General features: G+C 46.4%; 1 protein-coding gene across 2 annotated transcripts; it reads right to left on the bottom strand.

Annotated features, from left to right (window-relative positions):
• Positions 1-9,377: 9,377 nt before the first annotated feature.
• On the bottom strand, positions 9,378-18,980 carry LOC107075745 (C-type lectin domain family 1 member A-like). Of its 2 annotated transcripts, XM_015337972.2 has the most exons (7): positions 18,899-18,980; positions 15,768-15,929; positions 15,142-15,234; positions 12,883-13,041; positions 12,243-12,391; positions 11,975-12,084; positions 9,378-10,512 (listed from the first exon to the last, which is right to left on the bottom strand). In XM_015337972.2, the coding sequence occupies exons 2-7, from the start codon at positions 15,868-15,870 to the stop codon at positions 10,311-10,313; spliced, it is 816 nt and encodes a 271-aa protein (XP_015193458.2). In that variant the 5' UTR covers positions 15,871-15,929; positions 18,899-18,980; the 3' UTR covers positions 9,378-10,310. The 2 variants fall into 2 exon arrangements, with proteins under 2 accessions (XP_015193458.2, XP_015193459.2); XM_015337973.2 differs by lacking the exon at positions 18,899-18,980 and having other exon boundaries at positions 15,768-16,153.
• Between the last annotated feature and the right edge of the window lie 2,484 nt (positions 18,981-21,464).

Below are 21,464 nucleotides of genomic sequence, written 5' to 3'. Positions count from 1 at the left end.
GTCTTAAATCCAAGTGAAATCAAAACACTCTAGTCCACACAGACAGGAAAAATCCATCCAGTAAATGCCCTTCTTTTCACTCCCATCTTTGAAAACGGAATTACAACAGGCAAACAGAAACAATACAGATTCCTCTGATCACTAAACCAAGGATTGACTTCACCTTTGACCTGCTTCCCCAAGAACAATAGGCGAGGTGGGGTTTCCCAGTCCTCAGCACAGGGGCTCCCAGGAGCTCCTGGCACCTGGGCTCGGAGGCCACGCCCCCTGACAGGGAACGGGGCTGGTGACCTATGACCTCCAGGCAGCACCAGGGCACAGTCAGTGTGAACTCACTACTAATGTCCGATTACAGAAGAGGCGCTTTTCAAATGACAAAGGATGACATTGTGTTTTCCACACCTCAGGCGGGTGTTCTGGGTTCTCGGATGCCTGTCATTCGTGTGAGCTCAGGCACGGGGAGAGCACGAGGAAACGTGAGAGAGAGCGCAGGATTGTATCACTGCTGAAAGCGAGAGGGTGACAGGTGGGAAAGATACGCTGAAAGAATTCATGAGTGAGAACGCACCTCCTCTGGACTGCAATGATTCATAACCCTGACTCTCTGTGCTTCAGTTGTGCAATTGTGTCTCTGTGCTGAACTATAACTGTGTAGCGGTGTCTCTGTGTACTGTAACTCTGTGTAGCTCTGTCTCTGTGTACTGTAACTCTGTAGCTCTGTCTCTGTGTTGTACTGTAACTCTGTAGCTCTGTCTCTGTGTTGTACTGTAACTCTGTAGCTCTGTCTCTGTGTTGTACTGTAACTCTGTAGCTCTGTCTCTGTGTTGTACTGTAACTCTGTGTAGCTCTGTCTCTGTGTACTGTAACCCTGTAGCTCTGTCTCTGTGTTGTACTGTAACTCTGTGTAGCTCTGTCTCTGTGTTGTACTGTAACTCTGTAGCTCTGTCTCTGTGTTGTACTGTAACTCTGTAGCTCTGTCACTGTGTTGTACTGTAACTCTGTGTAGCTCTGTCTCTGTGTACTGTAACTCTGTAGCTCTGTCTCTGTGTTGTACTGTAACTCTGTAGCTCTGTCTCTGTGTTGTACTGTAACTCTGTGTAGCTCTGTCTCTGTGTTGTACTGTAACCCTGTAGCTCTGTCTCTGTGTTGTACTGTAACTCTGTGTAGCTCTGTCTCTGTGTTGTACTGTAACTCTGTAGCTCTGTCTCTGTGTTGTACTGTAACTCTGTAGCTCTGTCTCTGTGTTGTACTGTAACTCTGTGTAGCTCTGTCTCTGTGTTGTACTGTAACTCTGTAGCTCTGTCTCTGTGTTGTACTGTAACTCTGTGTAGCTCTGTCTCTGTGTACTGTAGCTCTATCTCTGTGTACTGTAACTGTGTAGCTCTGTCTCTGTGTACTGTAACTCTGTGTAGCTCTGTCTCTGTGTTGTACTGTAACTCTGTGTAGCTCTGTCTCTGTGTACTGTAACTGTGTAGCGGTGTCTCTGTGTACTGTAACTCTGTGTAGCTCTGTCTCTGTGTTGTACTGTAACTCTGTAGCTCTGTCTCTGTGTTGTACTGTAACTCTGTAGCTCTGTCACTGTGTTGTACTGTAACTCTGTGTAGCTCTGTCTCTGTGTACTGTAACTCTGTAGCTCTGTCTCTGTGTTGTACTGTAACTCTGTAGCTCTGTCTCTGTGTTGTACTGTAACTCTGTGTAGCTCTGTCTCTGTGTACTGTAACCCTGTAGCTCTGTCTCTGTGTTGTACTGTAACTCTGTGTAGCTCTGTCTCTGTGTTGTACTGTAACTCTGTAGCTCTGTCTCTGTGTTGTACTGTAACTCTGTAGCTCTGTCACTGTGTTGTACTGTAACTCTGTGTAGCTCTGTCTCTGTGTACTGTAACTCTGTAGCTCTGTCTCTGTGTTGTACTGTAACTCTGTAGCTCTGTCTCTGTGTTGTACTGTAACTCTGTGTAGCTCTGTCTCTGTGTTGTACTGTAACTCTGTAGCTCTGTCTCTGTGTACTGTAATTCTGTGTAGCTCTGTCTCTGTGTACTGTAATTCTGTGTAGCTCTGTCTCTGTGTACTGTAACTGTGTAGCGGTGTCTCTGTGTACTGTAACTCTGTGTAGCTCTGTCTCTGTGTACTGTAACTCTGTAGCTCTGTCTCTGTGTTGTACTGTAACTCTGTGTAGCTCTGTCTCTGTGTACTGTAGCTCTATCTCTGTGTACTGTAACTGTGTAGCTCTGTCTCTGTGTACTGTAACTCTGTGTAGCTCTGTCTCTGTGTTGTACTGTAACTCTGTGTAGCTCTGTCTCTGTGTACTGTAACTGTGTAGCGGTGTCTCTGTGTACTGTAACTCTGTGTAGCTCTGTCTCTGTGTTGTACTGTAACTCTGTGTAGCTCTGTCTCTGTGTTGTACTGTAATTCTGTGTAGCTCTATCTCTGTGTACTGTAACTCGGTGTAGCTGTGTGTCTGCTATACTGTCACACTACATGCTGTGTGTCTGTACTATAGTGTAACTCTGTGTCGCTGTGTCTCTGTGCTGTACTAACACTGTGTAGCTGTGCCCCTGTACTATACTGTAACACTGTAGCTGTGTTTCTGTGCTGTACCGTAACACTGTGTAGCTATGTCCTGCACTGAAAAACTGTGAAGCTGTGTCTCTGTGTATTATAACTGTGTAGCTGTGTCTCTGTGCTATACTGTAACTGTGTTTAGTTGTACTGTGTCTCTGTTCTGCATTGAAACACTGTGCAGCTATGTCTCTTTGCTGTAGCAAAACTCTCTGCAGCCCTGTCTCTGTGCTGCAGTGTAACTCTGAGTCTCTGAGTCTCTGTATCTATGTGCTGTAGTGTAACCCTGTGTAGCTGTGTCTCTGTCCAGTACTGTAACTCTGTGTAGATGTGTTTCTGTGTTGTACTGTAACTCTGTGTCTATGTGTCTCTGTGCTGTACACAAACTCTGTCAAACTGTCTCTGTGCTGTACTGTAACTGTGTAACTCTGTGTCAATGTGCTGTAGTGTAACACTGTGTAGCTGTGTCTCTCTGCTATACTGTAACACTGTGCAGCTGAGTCCCTTGCTGTAGCGTAACTCTCAGTAGCCCTGTCTCTCTGCTGTACTCTGTGTAGCTGTGTCTCTGTGCTGTAGTGTACCTCTGATGACAGTGTGTGCTGCACATGGTCCATTACTTGCTTCCTCTTTGTCCGCAGGCTCCTCCAGTCCTGTAGCCTGATCATGTCAGGTCTCAGAAGCTACGCAAGGCTGGGCCTCGTCAGCACTGGGATGGGATACCCAGGTTTGGGAAATCAGTGTTCCTCAATGCTGACTCAACGGTGACCGGTGGTGGAAGGTCTTGTACGTAAGATGAGATGTTAAATTGAGGTTTTGACTACTTGATCATTAGATTGTTAGGAGTGTCCTGACTGGATTCCGGTCTTGCCATGCACATTCTGGATTTCCTGATGTGCCTCCCTATGTAATGTGATGATGCACCGTCTTTCTTCCCCAGTTTCTCTTTTTTCCACCTTATCTTTGAGTAGGGCTTCTGGTGCAGAATGGCTGCGGTGTTTCTCAAAGGTGGGGCTGAATTTCACGGCTCGTTACTCCCCCTCTATGTAGAGTGTTTCAGGCCCTTTTGGATGTTAATATATCTTTCTTCTGCATGTCCTGACCGTCACAAATCCCAAACACAGTGGACTGGACTTCTCACAGACTACTTTTGAATGTCAGTAGAATCAGACATAAAAAGACAACTATTAGTTTTATGTTTTCTTGTGGTGAAAATGTCTGTGATCCATTAAGTGTTCGTAGTGTTGAGATCTTCACTTCAAGAGGCAATAAAGACAAGAGAGTTTCAAATTCTGCCCTCTGGTGGCTGATGGCTGCTTAACGCTTTATCAGATGACTTGTTCTTCATTGCTCTGTTGGATAACTGGAACCAAGAGAACGAAAGTAGGCCAAGACCACATATACCGTTTTCAATGTTTATCCTACACCCCATAGCTATAGGATTGTGCACCTGGATGTTCTCCTAATGAAAACATACTCTTGGTAAATCCTGGTAAAATCTGTTGCACACTGTTGTACAAGAAAGCACTGTGAAAGTGGGTGAAACTCTGCTCTCCTCCCCACTAAGAGCTGGTCTGTGGGGTGCGTACTGGTGCATCATCCAGGTGGGGCTACACACTGGTGGTGGTGGAGGGGATCCCCATTACCTGTAAAGCGCTTTGAGTGGAGTGTCCAGAAAAGTGCTATACAAGTATAAAGAATTATTCTTATTATTAGTGGTAGTAGTATTATTATAATCATCATCATCATCCTGGTCATCATGACTCTCCTCTGTACAGAGGTGTGAGGTAGTAGTGGTAATCCCTGGGCAGACTGTGCTGTTCCCCAATATCTGCCTGTACCCTAAATTTGTAACATCAATCATAAGTTAATTTACCGGTGGTATACTGGCTCTGATGACCATCATTCACTAGGAATGACAACACCCAAGATGAAAGGGTCATGGAGTGAGATTGTGGCTTAACCTGCTTGGCTGAGGGCTGACCTCCCGTTCACAGGACAAGGAGACCAGGACCCCCCTGCAGGGTGAGCAAGGGGCAGCCACAGAGGTGGAGATGGAGTGGAGGTGAGATGCAAGACACATGCGAGAGAGAGAGGGATCTCGTAGGTTTTTATAGCGTTTGGGAGAGGAATGGATTGTCAGGAGCGATTGCTAATTACTGACAGCTGAGTCTGATTGAGCTCGGTTGTTGTCATCCCTTCTGAACTTTTGTTATAAACTCCATTACAATTCCTCTGGAAGAGCTCAGTAGATGAAACACTGTAAAAAGACAACATACAGACTTTTTTCTTTAGAGAGTTTAGACCCACGAGTACAATGCCCCATTGCTTTCCTGTGAGAATAAGGAGTAGACATTGTAGAACTTACCGTGATAAACAATGCCATGGAACATGATCACTTCTGAAAGACCACCTTGTGACCTACACCAGCCCTGAAATCTGTGTGCATCTGTTGTTCAACTTCCTTGTGATGAGCACATGAACACGGTCTAAAAATCATCTGCTCGTCATCAGCAATAGCTTCGTTTTGCAGAGAAGGTGGGGCTTCAGGAGAGTATTTCTGAATATTTTTAAAGACATGCATTTCGTTTTCAATGACATAGGAGGCAAGCAAGTGTGTGACCTGTGAGTGCTCATTGCTGTGTAGAGAGCCTTGAGTCACCATCAAAATGCACTCAGAACTGTAGCCACGCAGACACACATAAACGAATAGCCATCAAGAAAACAAACTGTAACTCATTGTGCTCATGAGTGCCATAAAAACTTCTCCACCTCCTAAAACCGTACAGCAGCTGCCTGCAGACTCAGTCCTTCCCTAAAAGAAGAAGGAAGGTATCAGGACAAACGTTTCTCTCCGTGAACTCCAGATGTCATCTGAATGGCAGGAATTTGCTGCATGCAGGCTAGAAGACGAAATAGGTAGTTAACTGCTAGAATCTGATTCTGAAATCTAAACAATTACACAAATATCGTGTGTAAGGACATCTGAACAGGGGTTGACAAGCTGCAAGAGCAGCATCACAGTATTGCAGAATAACTATGAGATGAATAGCAGACAGTGACAAAACTGTAACAGACCTTATAATAGAGAGTATCACATTGTTACAGTACAGCAGACAGACAGTATCACAGTGCTCCAGTGCAGCAGACAGACAGTATCACAGTGCTCCAGTACAGCAGACAGGCAGTATCACAGTATTACAGTGCAGCAGACAGACAGTATCACAGTGCTCCAGTACAGCAGACAGACAGTATCACAGTGCTCCAGTGCAGCAGACAGACAGTATCACAGTGTTCCAGTACAGCAGACAGGCAGTATCACAGTATTACAGTGCAGCAGACAGACAGTATCACAGTATTACAGTGTAGCAGACAGACAGTATCACAGTGTTACAGTGCAGCAGACAGACAGTATCACAGTATTACAGTGCAGCAGACAGACAGTATCACAGTGCTCCAGTACAGCAGACAGACAGTATCACAGTGTTACAGTGCAGCAGACAGACAGACAGTATCACAGTGTTACAGTGCAGCAGACAGACAGTATCACAGTGATCCAGTGTAGCAGACAGACAGTATCACAGTGTTCCAGTGTAGCAGACAGACAGTATCACAGTGATCCAGTGCAGCAGACAGACAGTATCACAGTGTTCCAGTGTAGCAGACAGACAGTATCACAGTGTTCCAGTGTAGCAGACAGACAGTATCACAGTGATCCAGTGCAGCAGACAGACAGTATCACAGTGTTCCAGTGTAGCAGACAGACAGTATCACAGTGTTACAGTACAGCAGACAGTATCACAGTGCTCCAGTGTAGCAGACAGACAGTATCACAGTGTTCCAGTGTAGCAGACAGACAGCATCACAGTGTAACTTACTGTGGAGGAAAGGAGACAGGGGTTCCGACTGTGCAGGAGGAGAGCTAACTGCAGGATCCTGTGTCCCTGGGCTCTGAAGACCTTCATTGTAGATCCTGTCTTCAGCCAAAACCTCTTTCTTTCCTTCTGTGCTTCCCTGCAAACTGAAACAGCCAGAGAGATAAATTCACAACACCAAAAGAGGAAGAGGAGGAGTTTTCTCAGTTCCTGTGTTGTTGTACATGTTAATCTCTTTCTCTCACTCTTTCAAAGAGATAAAATCTGATAGAGAAAAAGGAAAACAGGGCAGAATGACATAGAACGCAAGGGCATATTTCATGGGTTCTGTATCACAGTGTCCAGTCAGTCAGTGTCAGTATGCCACTGCCAGAGACTCAGTGTGTCTCAGTGTCCAGCTGTCTCACTGACAGAGACCCAGTGTGAGTGTCCATCTGTCTCACTGACAGAGACTCAGGGTGAGTGTCCATCTGTCTCACTGACAGAGACTCAGGGTGAGTGTCCAGCTGTCTCACTGACAGAGACCCAGTGTGAGTGTCCGTCTGTCTCACTGACAGAGACCCAGTGTGAGTGTCCAGCTGTCTCACTGACAGAGACTCAGGGTGAGTGTCCAGCTGTCTCACTGACACAGACCCAGTGTGAGTATCCAGCTGTCATTTTAATGGGTCACTCTCTGCAGTGTCAGGATGTTGTGCATTATTGTGACATTCTTTTACATTCTCTCAGGAATCCTTTGATGCAAGAACTTTTTTAGCAAATGTGTGCTTGCTCACAGCTCTGATGTGCAACTTATTTTTAAAAAAAGCAGAACTGCACCTTCAACCACAATACAGACAGAAGTGTTTTTTTTCAGTATTCAGTGGTCAGCTTTAATGACGACTCCTCTCATGTGTGAAGTCACATGACCTCTGTGGAGCTCTGTTGCTAAGAGACACTTCTGCGCGATAAAACCAGCAGCTAAACCTCAGTCAAAGCTTTCTCATGTCAAAGTTTGAATTGCATTGAATTTTGTATACCACTCAGTGTTCTGCTAATGGACTGCTGATATTGTCTGCTGTACTGGATCACTGTGATACTGTCTGTCTGCTGCACTGGATCACTGTGATACTGTCTGTCTGCTGCACTGGAACACTGTGATACTGTCTGTCTGCTAGACTGTAACACTGTGATACTGTCTGTCTGCTGCACTGGATCACTGTGATACTGTCTGTCTGCAACACAGGAACACTGTGATACTGTCTGTCTGCTGCACTGGATCACTGTGATACTGTCTGTCTGCTGCACTGTAACACTATGATACTGCCTGTCAGCTGCACTGTAACACTGTGATACTGTCTGTCTGCTGCACTGGAACACTGTGATACTGTCTGCTGCACTGGAACACTGTGATACTGTCTGTCTGCTGCACTGGATCACTGTAACACTGTGATACTGCCTGTCAGCTGCACCGGAACACTGTGATACTGTCTGTCTGCTGCACTGGATCACTGTGATACTGTCTGTCTGCTGCACTGTAACACTGTGATACTGCCTGTCAGCTGCACTGTAACACTGTGATACTGTCTGTCTGCTGCACTGGAGCACTGTGATACTGTCTGTCTGCTGCAGTTTAACAGTTGTTCAGCTGTCACTGTGCCATGCAGTAATACTGCTGATATTAGCCATATCCAGTCTCTCTTCTTGAAAGCCACATTAACGTACTACAGTGTCCAGGCAGTTAGTGTGCATGACCGACTCCGTCACTCTTTTCCTAGTGCAGCTTGTTCTTTCACTGCCTGTGTTAATTGGCTGCTGCTCTCTCTCTAGTCCAGTCTTGCTAACAGAGACAGAAAAAATGCTCCACCAACAAACCCTCATGCCTTGTTCTTTGATCTCGCAAAGGATTGCTGCATCTAAAGCACAGCACATTTTAATTCTGGACTATTTCAGTGCAGCGAGGACTGAGCTTTTAAGGGGCAAACTTAGACGACACGCAATTCAGATTCATGTTTAAAAATCTTGACAACAAAAAAAAAACAGAGCACTTACCTGCCTTCAGCAGAACCTGGAGCGAGAGCTTCATGAAGATGAAGTCTGGCCCTTGAGTCGCATGTGAAAACTCAGTTATTATACTATACCTGAATCCTGCTTCGTTGCTGCACTGGAATTCCTCACACGTCATTAGGGCTGTGCTGATCCATGAGCAGTACAATTCAGCCTGGCTCGCTCTCAGAAAGAGCAGAAGGAAAGAGAGGACTGGAAGATCCTGGCATATCTAACTGTAGTCGAAAGTCTTAGAGACTACCAAGAAAAGAACACGGAGAGAATGAACTGTATCCAGCACAGCCCTGATCTGCTACACATATACACAGCTCACTTTGCTTGGCACTTGGACTCTGCTACCTTCCTGCATGTTAATTCAAAACTGATCAAGCTAGTTCTTACAGCTGTGCAACATGCAGCCACCGATTATTAAAAGGTGAAATGATATTCATTACAATCTGGTTTGAAAAACAGGAATCGCCATGTTGCTATTACACTGAATTCCTTCAGTGGAATATTGTAATTCCTTCAGTACCAGGCTGCTGGCTAAGAGGCGTCAAGCTGAAGAATGATTCTCACCAGAGTGGCTGTAGGATTTTTAGGTCTCTTGAAAGATCATGTCATGTCTTTTGTGCTGCCCTACATAGGTTTCTCAAAGCTATTTGCGGCTGTGCAGCTACACAAGCACACAAACAGGAAATTAGTGTTAATTTAGCTCACAAATAAGTCAGGCTGTGCAAACAGAGAAAAGTCACTGTCAAACAGCAAGTCACACACTAACTTGTCTCTAAAAACAATTCCAAGTAACCATGACTCTTTTTAAAATAAATATTTACATTATGCATACTACTGTATATGCAATGGTATCTGTGCTATAAAACAGCAAGCAGTGTTAAGGAGTGGTATATGTCATTTATTTATTTGTTAATCATTTATTTATTATTTATGAATTAATCCCAGCATAAATGACCCTGTATTGAAAGGGATGTAACGTAATCCATCAGGTAGAGCGTGTTCCCACAGAAACACACATGAGAACAGAGGCAACAAATATCTAGAAAACTCTGTTTCACTTTTTGAACACTATTGCACCTTGCCTGACTTGTGTCAAGAGCTCTCAGTGTTAAGTGTCTGTATGGCCGGTGCAAAAGCAATAGACACACTGGGTGCAACAGACCTCCTCCTGGGTTGAGATAGTCCCCTGGTCTTGCTTACTGTTAAAGTCACCCCCCATCTTCTGCCATCATCAAGGCCCTTAATGTTGGTCGGGGCTTTCCGAACTATAGCACCAGGCTTTGCAATGCTGCTCTCACAGCAAGGATTTAACGCTGATTATGCACATTCCAGATTCTCTTGATCTCCAGAAGACATGCTCCAAGGCACTTAACATGCACACATACACATTAAGGCATAGTACTCCCCTGATCCTCATTGATGAGAAGAAATCAAATAATTGGTTTCTTCAAAAGAGCGTTTGGTTGTTGAGGGGTGCACCATGCAGTCTTTCTTTCCCAGAAGCCAGCAGTTTTGGAAGCCGCCCATCGGGGAGGAGATGGCGGTCAAGGCCTCGCCTCCGCGTTCCCTTTCCTGTTTCCACAGGAAATACACGGAGGAAGATCCCTGTTTGCACTCGGAGGATGCCAGACGCTGATTTCAGCCGGCGCCACTTCAGGTCTAGTCTGTCTCTGAGCTGAGGTATCTGGCGTCCCCCAGGAAAGGAACCGGAACTGTGAGAAATCTCTACAACACTGACAAGCATTGTTCTGTAAGCCTTCTGTTTGTCGTACTGGAATAAAGTGGAATTAAGATTAAATAAGGGCTGATGGAGTAGTCGGTAGTTTTAGTTCTCGCATGCTTGCTTTTAATACCGCCCACGGTGGGCGGGGCTGACCCCTTTGCCCAGACCGCCCCTTGCCTCTCCCATCGCCCACACTATCTCAGGCTCCGCCTCGCAGATCCACTGGTAGGGCAGCGTGCAAGAGGCCGAGTACAGATAGACCTCGCCCGAGCCCCGGAACGCAGCGGCGCGGTCGCCCCCGCGGTGGCTCTCGCTGACGGCGACTCTGCGACGGGAAGAGAGAACGGAGTCAGCGGAACAGACGGCCTCACACCGCAGCCATCCCCGACTCCCGCGCAAGAGCCCGTTTCTGAGAAGAGCCTCCCAGGACACAACTTCACAGAACTGATTCCATTTTGAGCCACGGGCAACGTTTCCTACTTTCTATTTATCTTAGCACATTCCTGGCCCACTTCCTGCCCTGCTTAGCATCTCATGTGAACGCATCTTGCGAGATAAATACACTCTCGGCATCCGGTTTCCCCCCACAGCCCAAAGACATACTGGTAGGTTCATTGGCTTCTAAAAATTAGCCCTGGTGTGTGCATGTGTGTGTGTGTCACGATTATAGTCCCCCCTCCTTAAGGGTGCTCCAGCCCTTTCACTTTAGACTTAATTCTGTGCACCTGATCCCCTTTCCCAGCCCACCTTAAAAGCCAGGCGCTGACGCTCATCCTGGCTCTGCATCTGGTTTCCGTACCGTGCGAGTCCGGGACCTGGAAGCGCCTGGTCCCTTTAAGGTTTTAACCTCTGTTCCTGTTCCTGTTCCTGTTCCTGTTCCTGTTCCTGTTCCTAGTCCGCCGGTTCCGACCCGGCTCGTGTTTTTAATTCCGTGTTTGGATGGATCACCTGGCTATGGACTTATTCTTGTGTTTTTGGATTCCCTCTATGGATTACTTGTGGATTGTTTGCCTCGGCCACACCTCCCCCGTGCACCAGCGCACTTTGGACACGCCCCCCTGTTTTCAGCCCCGTATTCCTGCATGACGTTTTCCCAGTGTTTCCCCACTTCTTCGGATTGTGTCGTCCGCATAGGGTCCGGAAAGAACTGTTCGTTACAGTGTGTGTCTTTGTATGTGTCTACCCTGTGATGGACTGGCTTCCTGTCCGGGATGGACCCTCCCTTGTGCCCATTGCTTGCTGGAATAGACTTAATCTATGATTGACCTTGGCTCTGTGGGGCGTGCATGTGTGTGTGTGATGTGCAGTGTGGAACTAGATAAACAATTTGCTAAAAACAGGGCTATGCAGTGGTGGGCAGTCAGAGATACATATCCATATACTGCACATTTCCAGACTCTGAACAAACGAAGTTACGTGTGGGGCATTTAATTAAAGTTGAATTTGTTGTGCAACCTGGGGAGTGCCTGTGATGAGACACGAGTTTTAAGCCTTCAGCAGGAGGTCAAGCCCTAACCCCTCCCGTTTCCTCTTCTCTGCACAGAAATATCCTGCTTCTTGCAGACACGCTTGCACACTGTCCCTCCACCCTATCCCTCCCTCCCTCCACCCTATCTTCATCCAGGCACCATTTAGAATTGGGGGTGTCCTGGGGTTCTGGCAGATGGATGTCAAGGAAACGTCCCCAATAAAGCTCACCAATCAGCTGTCACCTCTTCACCAAGCCGCTGAACAATGATAATGGCAAAAATAAGGTTGTAATGACACTCTAGCTTGGGCTCACTTACAGTGCTGTGTTCAGGGCTCCACCTGTGACCCAGCTCCACGCTCCTCCCCTGTCCTTCCTGCTCAGGCCAGTCCAATAGTCGTAGGTTTGCACTAGACCATTGAGAACCCTCTGGAGAGACACACAGTGCAGGTCCTGCATCACTGATTCCAGACATGTGCTTGTTTTGCGCCCTTCCCTTTCCCGCTGAATCTCGTGGGACTCTCTGTGTCCTTCTGCCCCCTCCCTCTTTGTCAGGACAGCAGTGATGCTGCAGTGTAGGATCTTACCAGTTCTCTCTTGTTTTCAATTTCTACCAGATGAGCTTCCACTGACGAGCAGAACTGATGTGCAGACTCCCAGGATCTTCGCTCAGTAGAGACGTAGTAACATCTACCACAGTCTCCCTCCTTCCATCCCTGTGGACAGCACTGCTGCTCTGTACAGACAGACACACAGGAATCACCTGGATTAATACTGACTGAGTCTCAGGGATTCCTCAGGACTCTCCTCTGTACAGACAGACACACAGGAATCACCTGGATTAATACTGACTGAGCCTCAGGGATTCCTCAGGACTCTCCTCTGTACAGACAGACACACAGGAATCCCCTGGATTAATACTGACTGAGCCTCAGGGATTCCTCAGGACTCTCCTCTGTACAGACAGACACATAGGAATCACCTGGATTAATACTGACTGAGCCTCAGGGATTCCTCAGGACTCTCCTCTGTACAGACAGACACACAGGAATCACCTGGATTAATACTGACTGAGCCTCAGGGATTCCTCAGGACTCTCCTCTGTACAGACAGACACACAGGAATCACCTGGATTAATACTGATTGAGCCTCTGGGACTCATCAGGACTCTCCTCTGTACAGATGTCCTCTGTCATCCTTCCTTGCCCAGTATATTCATACACTTACTTCTCTCCCCAGTAGAAGGGTCCACACAGAAGACCGACTCCAGATCTTCAATATATCTCTGAGTTTCAGTCCTGTTTCTCTCGGTTTCATTCCTGAGTCTCTCCAGTTGTCTGTTCTTCTCCCTCAGGTGGATCTCACAGTCTCTGCTGGTCTTCCACACTGCACATCACACACACACACACGCCCCACAGAGCCCAGGTCACTCATCCTGCACTTGTTCAGCCATTTTCTACTGGTCAAACTCATTGTGTGTCACACACAAACCAGAATTTAACGAATGTAATTCGCCATTTTAAGCATTTCTGGCTGTCCATCATATGTTGCACAGCTGTGGGAACAAGTGAACACGTGCTTGATCAGTTTTGAATGAACATGCAGTAAAGTAGTGTTTAACTACTTTTTTTAAGTCCAAGAGCCCAAGTGATAACTAGAAGAGCTGTGGAGAATTTGAGTAGCAACTTATACAGTAGCTGTGCTGGATACTGTTCATGTATTTGGCCAAATAGGTACAGTACATGCCAATATCTTCCAATTCTCTCTTTCCTTCTGCTCTTATTGGAAGTGACCCAAGCATGGATCTACTTATCTATATAATTTTGCTCCCTTGGCACCTGAACTGGAACTGGAAAAATGTAAGAACTAAAGAAAATCACAAATGGGATAAGAATACAAGTCAATGCAATTCAATACACTAAAAGAATACCTGTCAATGTATTTAAGGATCGCAAAAAGTAATTACATTAATATTTGCCTGAAAGAACATCAAGAGCTGCGACCTTTCTAATGTCCTGTTAATGTCCTGTTAATGTTTCTGCTTTTTGTTTTTGAGGGTGAACTTAAGAACATATTGAGAATTGTAGAGTATGATTTGACTGTGAAATTTTGACTGAAATATTAGGAGACCGGCTTGTACCTGCTGAAGAAAGATTCTTGTTTTTGACTTGCGAGTGTAAAACCACAAACTATCGCTGTTATGTAGCTCAGGCCCTACAGGAAAGTCGCCACGGCAACAGGGCCTCAACCTACAGACCACAGTGGCCATCTGGCCTGATACAGCTGCACTCCTGCTTGCAACAGCGCGTCTGATTGGGTGTCGCCACGGTGGCTGGGGTGACCCTCTTCCTGCCTGAACCACAAGGGGCCAGCGCCCACGCTGCTCACAGACGACAGCTGGCCAGCGCAGTCTCCAACTGGAAAGGACTGGGGAGACTCATTCTCACTCCACTGAAAGCGCTTTACAGGTAATGGGGACTCCCCTCCACCACCACCAATGTGCAGCATCCAGGTGGATGCTGCACATTGGTGGTGGTGGAGGGGAGTCCCCATTACCTGTAAAGCGCTTTGAGTGGAGTGTCCAGAAAAGCGCTATATAAGTGTAAGCAATTATTATTATGGAACAAGTAATAGGTTTATTCCATGCTGAAAAAAAGAAGAAAGAGAACACAACGTTTCGGCCGTGGAGCCTTCTTCAGGTGTGAGAGAGACAGGGCAGTAGGCAAAAGGTAAAGTAGCGGGAGAACAAAGGCTGGGAGGGAGGAGGAGTGAGAGGCGGGAGCAGGGGACAGAAAGAGAGGCCAATCAAGAGGTGTGAAGTCAGAATGGGTGCAGAGAGGTGTGGAATGAAACTTCCAATGAATGGAGAAAATTTAGAAGAAGAGTAGTCTGTCGTTAAGGGAAGGGAGAATGTGTGATCCTAGCTGCAGAATAATTTTAGTTTCGGTGGTCTTTCTGATGTATGTGTTCGGAAAACCGTCTTTGAGAACACAGACGGAGAGATTAGAGTGGCCGTGGCCGTCAGAGGTGAAATGAGAAACAATAGGCTTGGAGAGATAATAATAATAATAATAATAATAATAATACTAATACTAATAATAATAATAATAATAATAATAATAATAATAATAATAATAATTATTATTATTATTATTATTATTATTATTATTATGATGTGTGGAAGCTGCCACCCTGGCTTCTGTCAGGAAACAGCTGGATGCGATTCCTCCGATCAGGCCAGGAGGCAACACTTTGCACTGAGGTGTGTGGGAGCGTGGAACTCAGCTACCCCGGCACGACGCTGAAGCCGATACCCTGGCTGCCTTCAAGAAACGGCTGGCTGTGATCACTGGATCAATTCGCTTCTCCTTACCAAATGGGCTAGAGGGGCTCTTCTCATTTGAGTAAAGTGTCTGATGTTCACTCACAGACCGCATAGCCGAACACAAACACGCAGGACATCGGTGGACATCGGTGGAGACTTACAGACTGTCCCCAGGGCGATGACTGTGACCAGTAAGACACACACTGTGACGCCCAGAGCCATCGGGATACCCCTCCTGCACCAGCACTGCACTGCTAGGATAGAGGGCGGAACAGGTTATACATACAGTACTCGTCTGGAACAGAAATTCGGAGTGTCGTGTTTGGAGCAGAGCTCTGCTGTAGAGCATCATACAAGGACTTAAAGAGGGGGAAAACCCTGCACGTTAAAGACTTCTTGCCTTAAGAACAGAAACGACAGAAGGCATGATGTATCTTATTTGGATGCGTAAGTAATGTGCAATGAGGCTAATATTTAAGAACGGGAATTGTACACTGAGGGTGGCATTTTTTGCAAGGAACTAAGGCGACAACAGCTGTGTATCAATGTTAATATAACATAATATCAGTGTGTTACTATATCAGTATAACTTTATAGAAGCGTAAATGAACTAATATATCAATGTTACAGTAGAAGTATATTAGTGTTTCAGGATAACAGTGTGTTATTGTACCAGTATACAATGTATTATGGGGTTGATATAATAGTTTATCAGTATGTTGTTGTTAAAACGTATCAGAGCATCAGTCAGCATCTCTGTGTATCAGAGTATTAGCGCTGTACTCACTGGTTTGCTCTCCTCCTGGCTCTCTCTCTGCTCTCCTGGTCACAGTCTCGTACACGTCCTGTGCTGGTTTCTGTAGCCCAGTGTAAACGCTGTCTGGATCCATAGATCTGACTGTATGAGCTGAGTCCAGAGAGACAGCTGGACACTCACACTGAGTCTCTGCTATAGAGTCAGTTATAAAGATTACAGGAACTCAAAACTCCTCCTTCTCTGTTTCAGTACAGAAGGACACTGAACCGCACAACGTAGAGTAGAGTAAAGTCCACCTCTCTTATTCAGTCTCTCCTCTCTAGTCTCCTCTGCCAAGCAAGGTGCAGAGACAATATGACCGAAGATGAGATCTACACTGATTCGTATCTCATTTCATTTCTAGATATGGCTTTTATGCAAGCAGATGGGACTATCAACAGTGTAACATTTCAAAAAGCTGTTAATCATCACTATCCTGAATACAGTTTGACCATGACCGGTAAGCAGATATCTTTCACTCTTTAATGTGTAATTATTAATGTTTCATTTTAATATGTTAGGAACTGTAAATGAAAAAAAGCTGTTAATTTTAGACATTGACAATGCTCATCTTCACTCAACAATGTTAAACTGTATCTATTTCACCACATTCTTCTAGTTTTTAATTACAGAAGATTTCAATATCTTCTGTATTTCACTCTTGATTCAGAGGATGTTCGCTCAATTAATTTTCTTAATGCATTTGAGGATTTTAAACAACTTGTATAAGTGTCCAACATAGTCTTCTCTGTTCAAGTCTTAAAAGTTCAATTCCTTCCTGCTTTCTGTTCTGGACACTCCTTTCAGACTAAAGAGACTCAGTTCTTCCAGCCAGTCAGTGTAGGACACTCTCTTCAGACTAAAGAGACTCAGTTCCTCCAGCCAGTCAGTGTGGGACTCTGCCTTCAGACTAAACAGACTCAGTTCCTCCAGCCTGTCAGTGTGGGACACTCCCTTCAGACTAAAGAGACTCTGTTCCTCCAGCCTGTCATTATTTTACTGGACTGGCCAGAGCAGGAAGACCAGTGGAGCCCAGGACATAGCAGTGTGAATGTGCCGATGAGGAGACTCTTAAGTGGAGAATACTTACTGTACACACAGTGCTCAGTTTCTCTTCTAAAGGAATCTTCAGGGTGGTGGAAAGGGTGCCTGTGGATTCTGGACAACCCTGTCCCGCAGTCATACCTACTGTACTCAGCTTTCTGCACCTAAGAAAGAGCCCTGAATGTATGAGGGGGGGAGTCACTCTGAGTGGGCGAAAGAAGGAGAAGGAGTGACTCACGCAGGAACGCAGTGAGAGGAATAGAGGTTAACGGGGATCAGTGTCTGCAATAGGCAGAGGAAGGCAGTGCAAGAAGCTTTAAAAACCGAAAGTAGATTTTAATTTAAGATTTTCTTCAAATTTGCTGCCGACTTTTATCTAAAAATAAACTACCAGTGTCTTCAACAGACTCAAAAAATGTGCATCCTGGGTTTGTAAAAAAAAAATACTTTTCCACAGTACTGATTGCTTCTTTTTTTGGTACCATGTACCGAGATGTACAATATATTACCTGAATGTTGTCAGCCTCTGTGAATTGGCTTCATTACTCTGCTCTCCTCCCCACTGAGAGCTGGTGTGTGGGGAGCGTTCTGGCGCACTATGGCTGCCGTCGCATCACCCAGGTGGATGCTGCACACTGGTGGTGGTGGAGGGGATCCCCATTACCTGTAAAGCGCTTTGAGTGGAGTGTCCAGAAAAAGCGCTATATAAGTGTAAGCAATTATTATTATTATTAAGTATCTACGCTGTTAAGAGATGAGGTAGCTCAAGATTTCACAGTTAGCACTGCCCTCTGGTGGTTGACATGTTCTACTGCTTTTCCAAGACAGTTGGTCCTTTAATCATCATTAAACAGGGGCTGGGCTGAAGCGGACAGGTCAATGAGTTCATGAGCACATGTAAGCCACTGCCATTTAAAGTTAAAGACACACGTGCGGACATCCATACACTCTACGCTGCAACAACTTAGAATGAACACACTCTTTGAGCCACAAAGCTAGAATGTAGAGGACTGCACTGATCACTGCACTGATCAACCTTAGCTGAGCTGAGCTGACCTGCTCTGCGTGTCTCTGCAGGAGCTCCTGAAGACTCTGATACTTAGCTATGACTACTGGACGGGCTTGAGGAGGAAGGATGGTGGTGGTTGGAGTTGGGTGGAGGGTGGAGCTCTTGACACAACAGTGTAAGTGTGAGTCTGTATGATTGGGGGGGGGGGATTTCAATGAGACAGAGATCAGGTATGCTAAGGACAGCTCATCATCCTCATCAAACTAAGGTTGCTGCTGGGAGAGGTGTTAGTGGGGCCAGCAGGGGGCGCTCACCCTGCAGTCTGTGTGGGTCCTGATGCCCCAGTATAGTGATGGGGATACTATACTGTAAACAGGTGCCGTCCTTCGAATGAGACGTAAAACCGAGGTCCTGATTCTCTGTGGTCATTAAAAATCCCAGGGCGTTTCTCGAAAAGAGTAGGGGTGTAACCCCGGCGTCCTGGCCAAATTTCCCAGTGGCCCTCACCAATCATGGCCTCCTAATAATCCCCATCTATGAATTGGCTACATTACTCTGCTCTCCTCCCCACTGAGAGCTGGTGTGTGGGGAGCGTTCTGGTGCACTATGGCTGCTGTCGCATCATCCAGGTGGATGCTGCACATTGGGGGTGGTGGAGGGGATCCCCATTACCTGTAAAGCGCTTTGAATGGAGTGTCCAGAAAAGCGCTATATAAGTGTAAGCAATTATTATTATTATTATTATTATTATTATTATTATTATTATTATTAAGTACATCTTTGCACAACACCAAACAAAAGGCTGGAACAGAGTCCCATGTTAGATCACGTCTGAAACTCACTGTTATGATCATGCACTTTTGCTGGACTTGAGTTGTGTGTGTCCAGGTTCCTTCCAGAAGTCTAAATTATATATATATATTCTGGCTCGGATGGAATTTATAAACACCTGCTTGTCTCGGGAGGGAACTAAATTGGATGAGACAGTGAAACTCCAGAAAACCACAAAGTAGCACTAGATTTAACAACGTGGCCACCGAAGGTAAAGCAAAATGCAAAATAAAACTACCTGTATCTGATTCCTTTCCACCGAAGTCAACAATTGCCTTGTATCCACTTTAACACATAGCAGTTCCCAAAATAAAACTTCCCAGCCACCACTGCAGAGGCTCCCGAAGGACCCTTCTTCTGTGCCTGCACAGATGTCCTTGATATGCCTGTTCCAAATAGTGTCATGAAACAGAAAAATTAATTTACACCGAGAAATAACACGTGTGAAGGAAATGGCTACAATATGTCATTGCAATAATATGGCATTAAAACACCATTTCTAGTACCCAATGCTTATGTTTTAAATCATTGACATAATCTGAGTCATTTCTACCTAAAGGGTGGTTGGAATGTGGAAGGAATAAGCCAACATATTGTTCAAACTGACATCCTGGCTTCCTTCAAGTTGGGATCTTTGAACATATAAATGTACTAATTACCAAAATAGCTAGATTGGAAAATGGCTTCAAGTACAGCACAGAGACACAGCTACACAGATTTACAGTGCAGCAGAGATATAGCTACACAGATTTACAGGATCTGTAAATCCTGTCAGTCCTGATCCTGTCAGTCCTGGTCTGTGAACTAAATTTCTGTCATTACAGTCACTGTAGCTGTGGAAAGTAAGCTGCATTTTTGGCAATTTTACTGCTTGGCTGTCATCCTGTAGGTGACGCTGTATTTGCAGGTGTCCTAGATCTCTGTAGAGCTGGTAGAAGCTGTTTAAACTGGTATTTAAACCAGTAACCAGTTGGTTTATCTCGCTTGTACATACAGTACTCCAGTCCTCCAGGACCAGGACTGGACACCCCACATACAGTATGTGCAGTATGTTTGCATGATGAGAGGAGGAAATATGTGATTTAGAGATTGGACATCTCTAATCAGGACATTGCTGTGACCAGCGAGAGATGTACTCTGACTCCCAGAGATGACTCAACTTGACTGGACCGCAGTCTCTCATGTCTCACGTCTGAGCTCTGAAGAGCAGACAAGACCTCACACCCTGAGCGAGGCTCCCTGCACACCCGACCATGAAACGCCTTCCAATCTCTGTGAGGCCACAGCACCTCAGTGCTACTGACACCAAAGAGGAGCATCAAAGTGGGAAAGATATCGCTGACATCGAGCGACGCCTGAGACAAAGGTAGGTAACCCGAGGTTTTGCAACAGAAATATTGCCCTGGCTTGCAGTGCGCGAACTCTGATTTCCGATGCCTGACAAATGCAAACTCCCGATTCTCTCCCGTGCCAGAGAACACAGTATTTGTTTGCAAGACGCTGTAAGTCATTTCCGGAAGCTCGTTCTGTTCCCGCCCTGTTTTTTCTTCCCCAGCGTCATTCCCCACTGTGCTCACAGCTCCTAGTTTCCGTGTGGGAAGGCAGCTGCACATGGCAACAGGAGAGGAGGCGTGGCAACAGGAAAGGGGGCGTGGCAATAGGAGAGGAGGCGTAGCAACAGGAGAGGAGGCGTGGTAACAGGAAAGGGGGGCGTGGCAACAGGAGAGGAGGCGTGGCCATCGTGGATAGACGCGTCAGTCGTGCCTGCCACAGCCAATCAGAGAGTGGCCCCCGCCCTTCGTGCGTGATTGGCTCTTCGATTCCAGTTGGCGGCAAAGCCAAAGGAGCGGGAAGGTGGAGGATACTGGTGTCTGGTGGCCGGAGAAAGACAGTGATAAAGGAGAAGGAGCAGGTGTGTCGGGGCAGGGAGAGGCCGAGAGGAGTGACGTCAGGCGCACGGACTGCCTGTGAAAGCCACAGGGGGGGGCAGGAGATGAGATGAAGCAGCTCAGGAGGTGCGATGGGCAGCCGGAAACACCTCTTCGTAGCTTCGGGGCCGTGTGACAGAGCTGAGTTCACACTCTGCCAGAAGAGCTGCGCTCCGGAGGTTAAAAATACTTTGCCGGGGGAAGGCGGGGGAGGAGGTGGTCGGCCTTCTTTTTACAGGGGCTCCTCACAATGGCTGCGCTGAATTCAGCAATGCCACATCAGAGGGCTCCTGGCGGATCTCAGCTGTGCTCTGCCTCCCTCGCCCTGCTGCACCTGTGCGGCCCCCCGGCCTCGCTGCGCCGGCTCCTGCCTCGGGCCAGAGCGCCTGCACGCACAGGAAATGCCTTGATCTGACAGGAGTACCAGTGTGTCTCCGCTGCGAGATTTCTCAGAAAGAAAGGCCATTATTACAAGTGGGGAAAATGATCAGCTGTCAGCTGTTGATCTGAACCCGATGCCAGCGTGGAATGACTGATAACCAGCTCGTACTCATACTCGACGCGCCCCTCTGAACTCCTGTGTCTCTACAGCAGAACTGGGGATTGGGATTTTTTAGTTTCCTGAGGCCCCTGAAAGGCACGGAGAGGATGATAGGTTTTTTGCCCTCTATGTAGGCTGTGTGTGGTGGAATCCAACATTGTCTCTTATCAGAGTGTCAGACTGTCAGTTATCAGGGTGTCAGTGTGTAAATATCTCAGTGTATCAGCTCTGTACTCGCTGGCCGGCTCTCTTGCTAGCTTTCTCTCTGGTCTATTGTTCACAGTGTCAGTGTAACAGTGTATCAATATATCAGTGTGTTACTGGACCAGTGTGTC

Source organism: Lepisosteus oculatus, chromosome 23, assembly GCF_040954835.1.
Source record: "Lepisosteus oculatus isolate fLepOcu1 chromosome 23, fLepOcu1.hap2, whole genome shotgun sequence".
Classification (NCBI taxonomy): domain Eukaryota; kingdom Metazoa; phylum Chordata; class Actinopteri; order Semionotiformes; family Lepisosteidae; genus Lepisosteus; species Lepisosteus oculatus.
The sequence above is the reverse complement of the archived record's forward strand: the minus strand, read 5'-3'. Positions and strand labels throughout refer to the sequence as shown.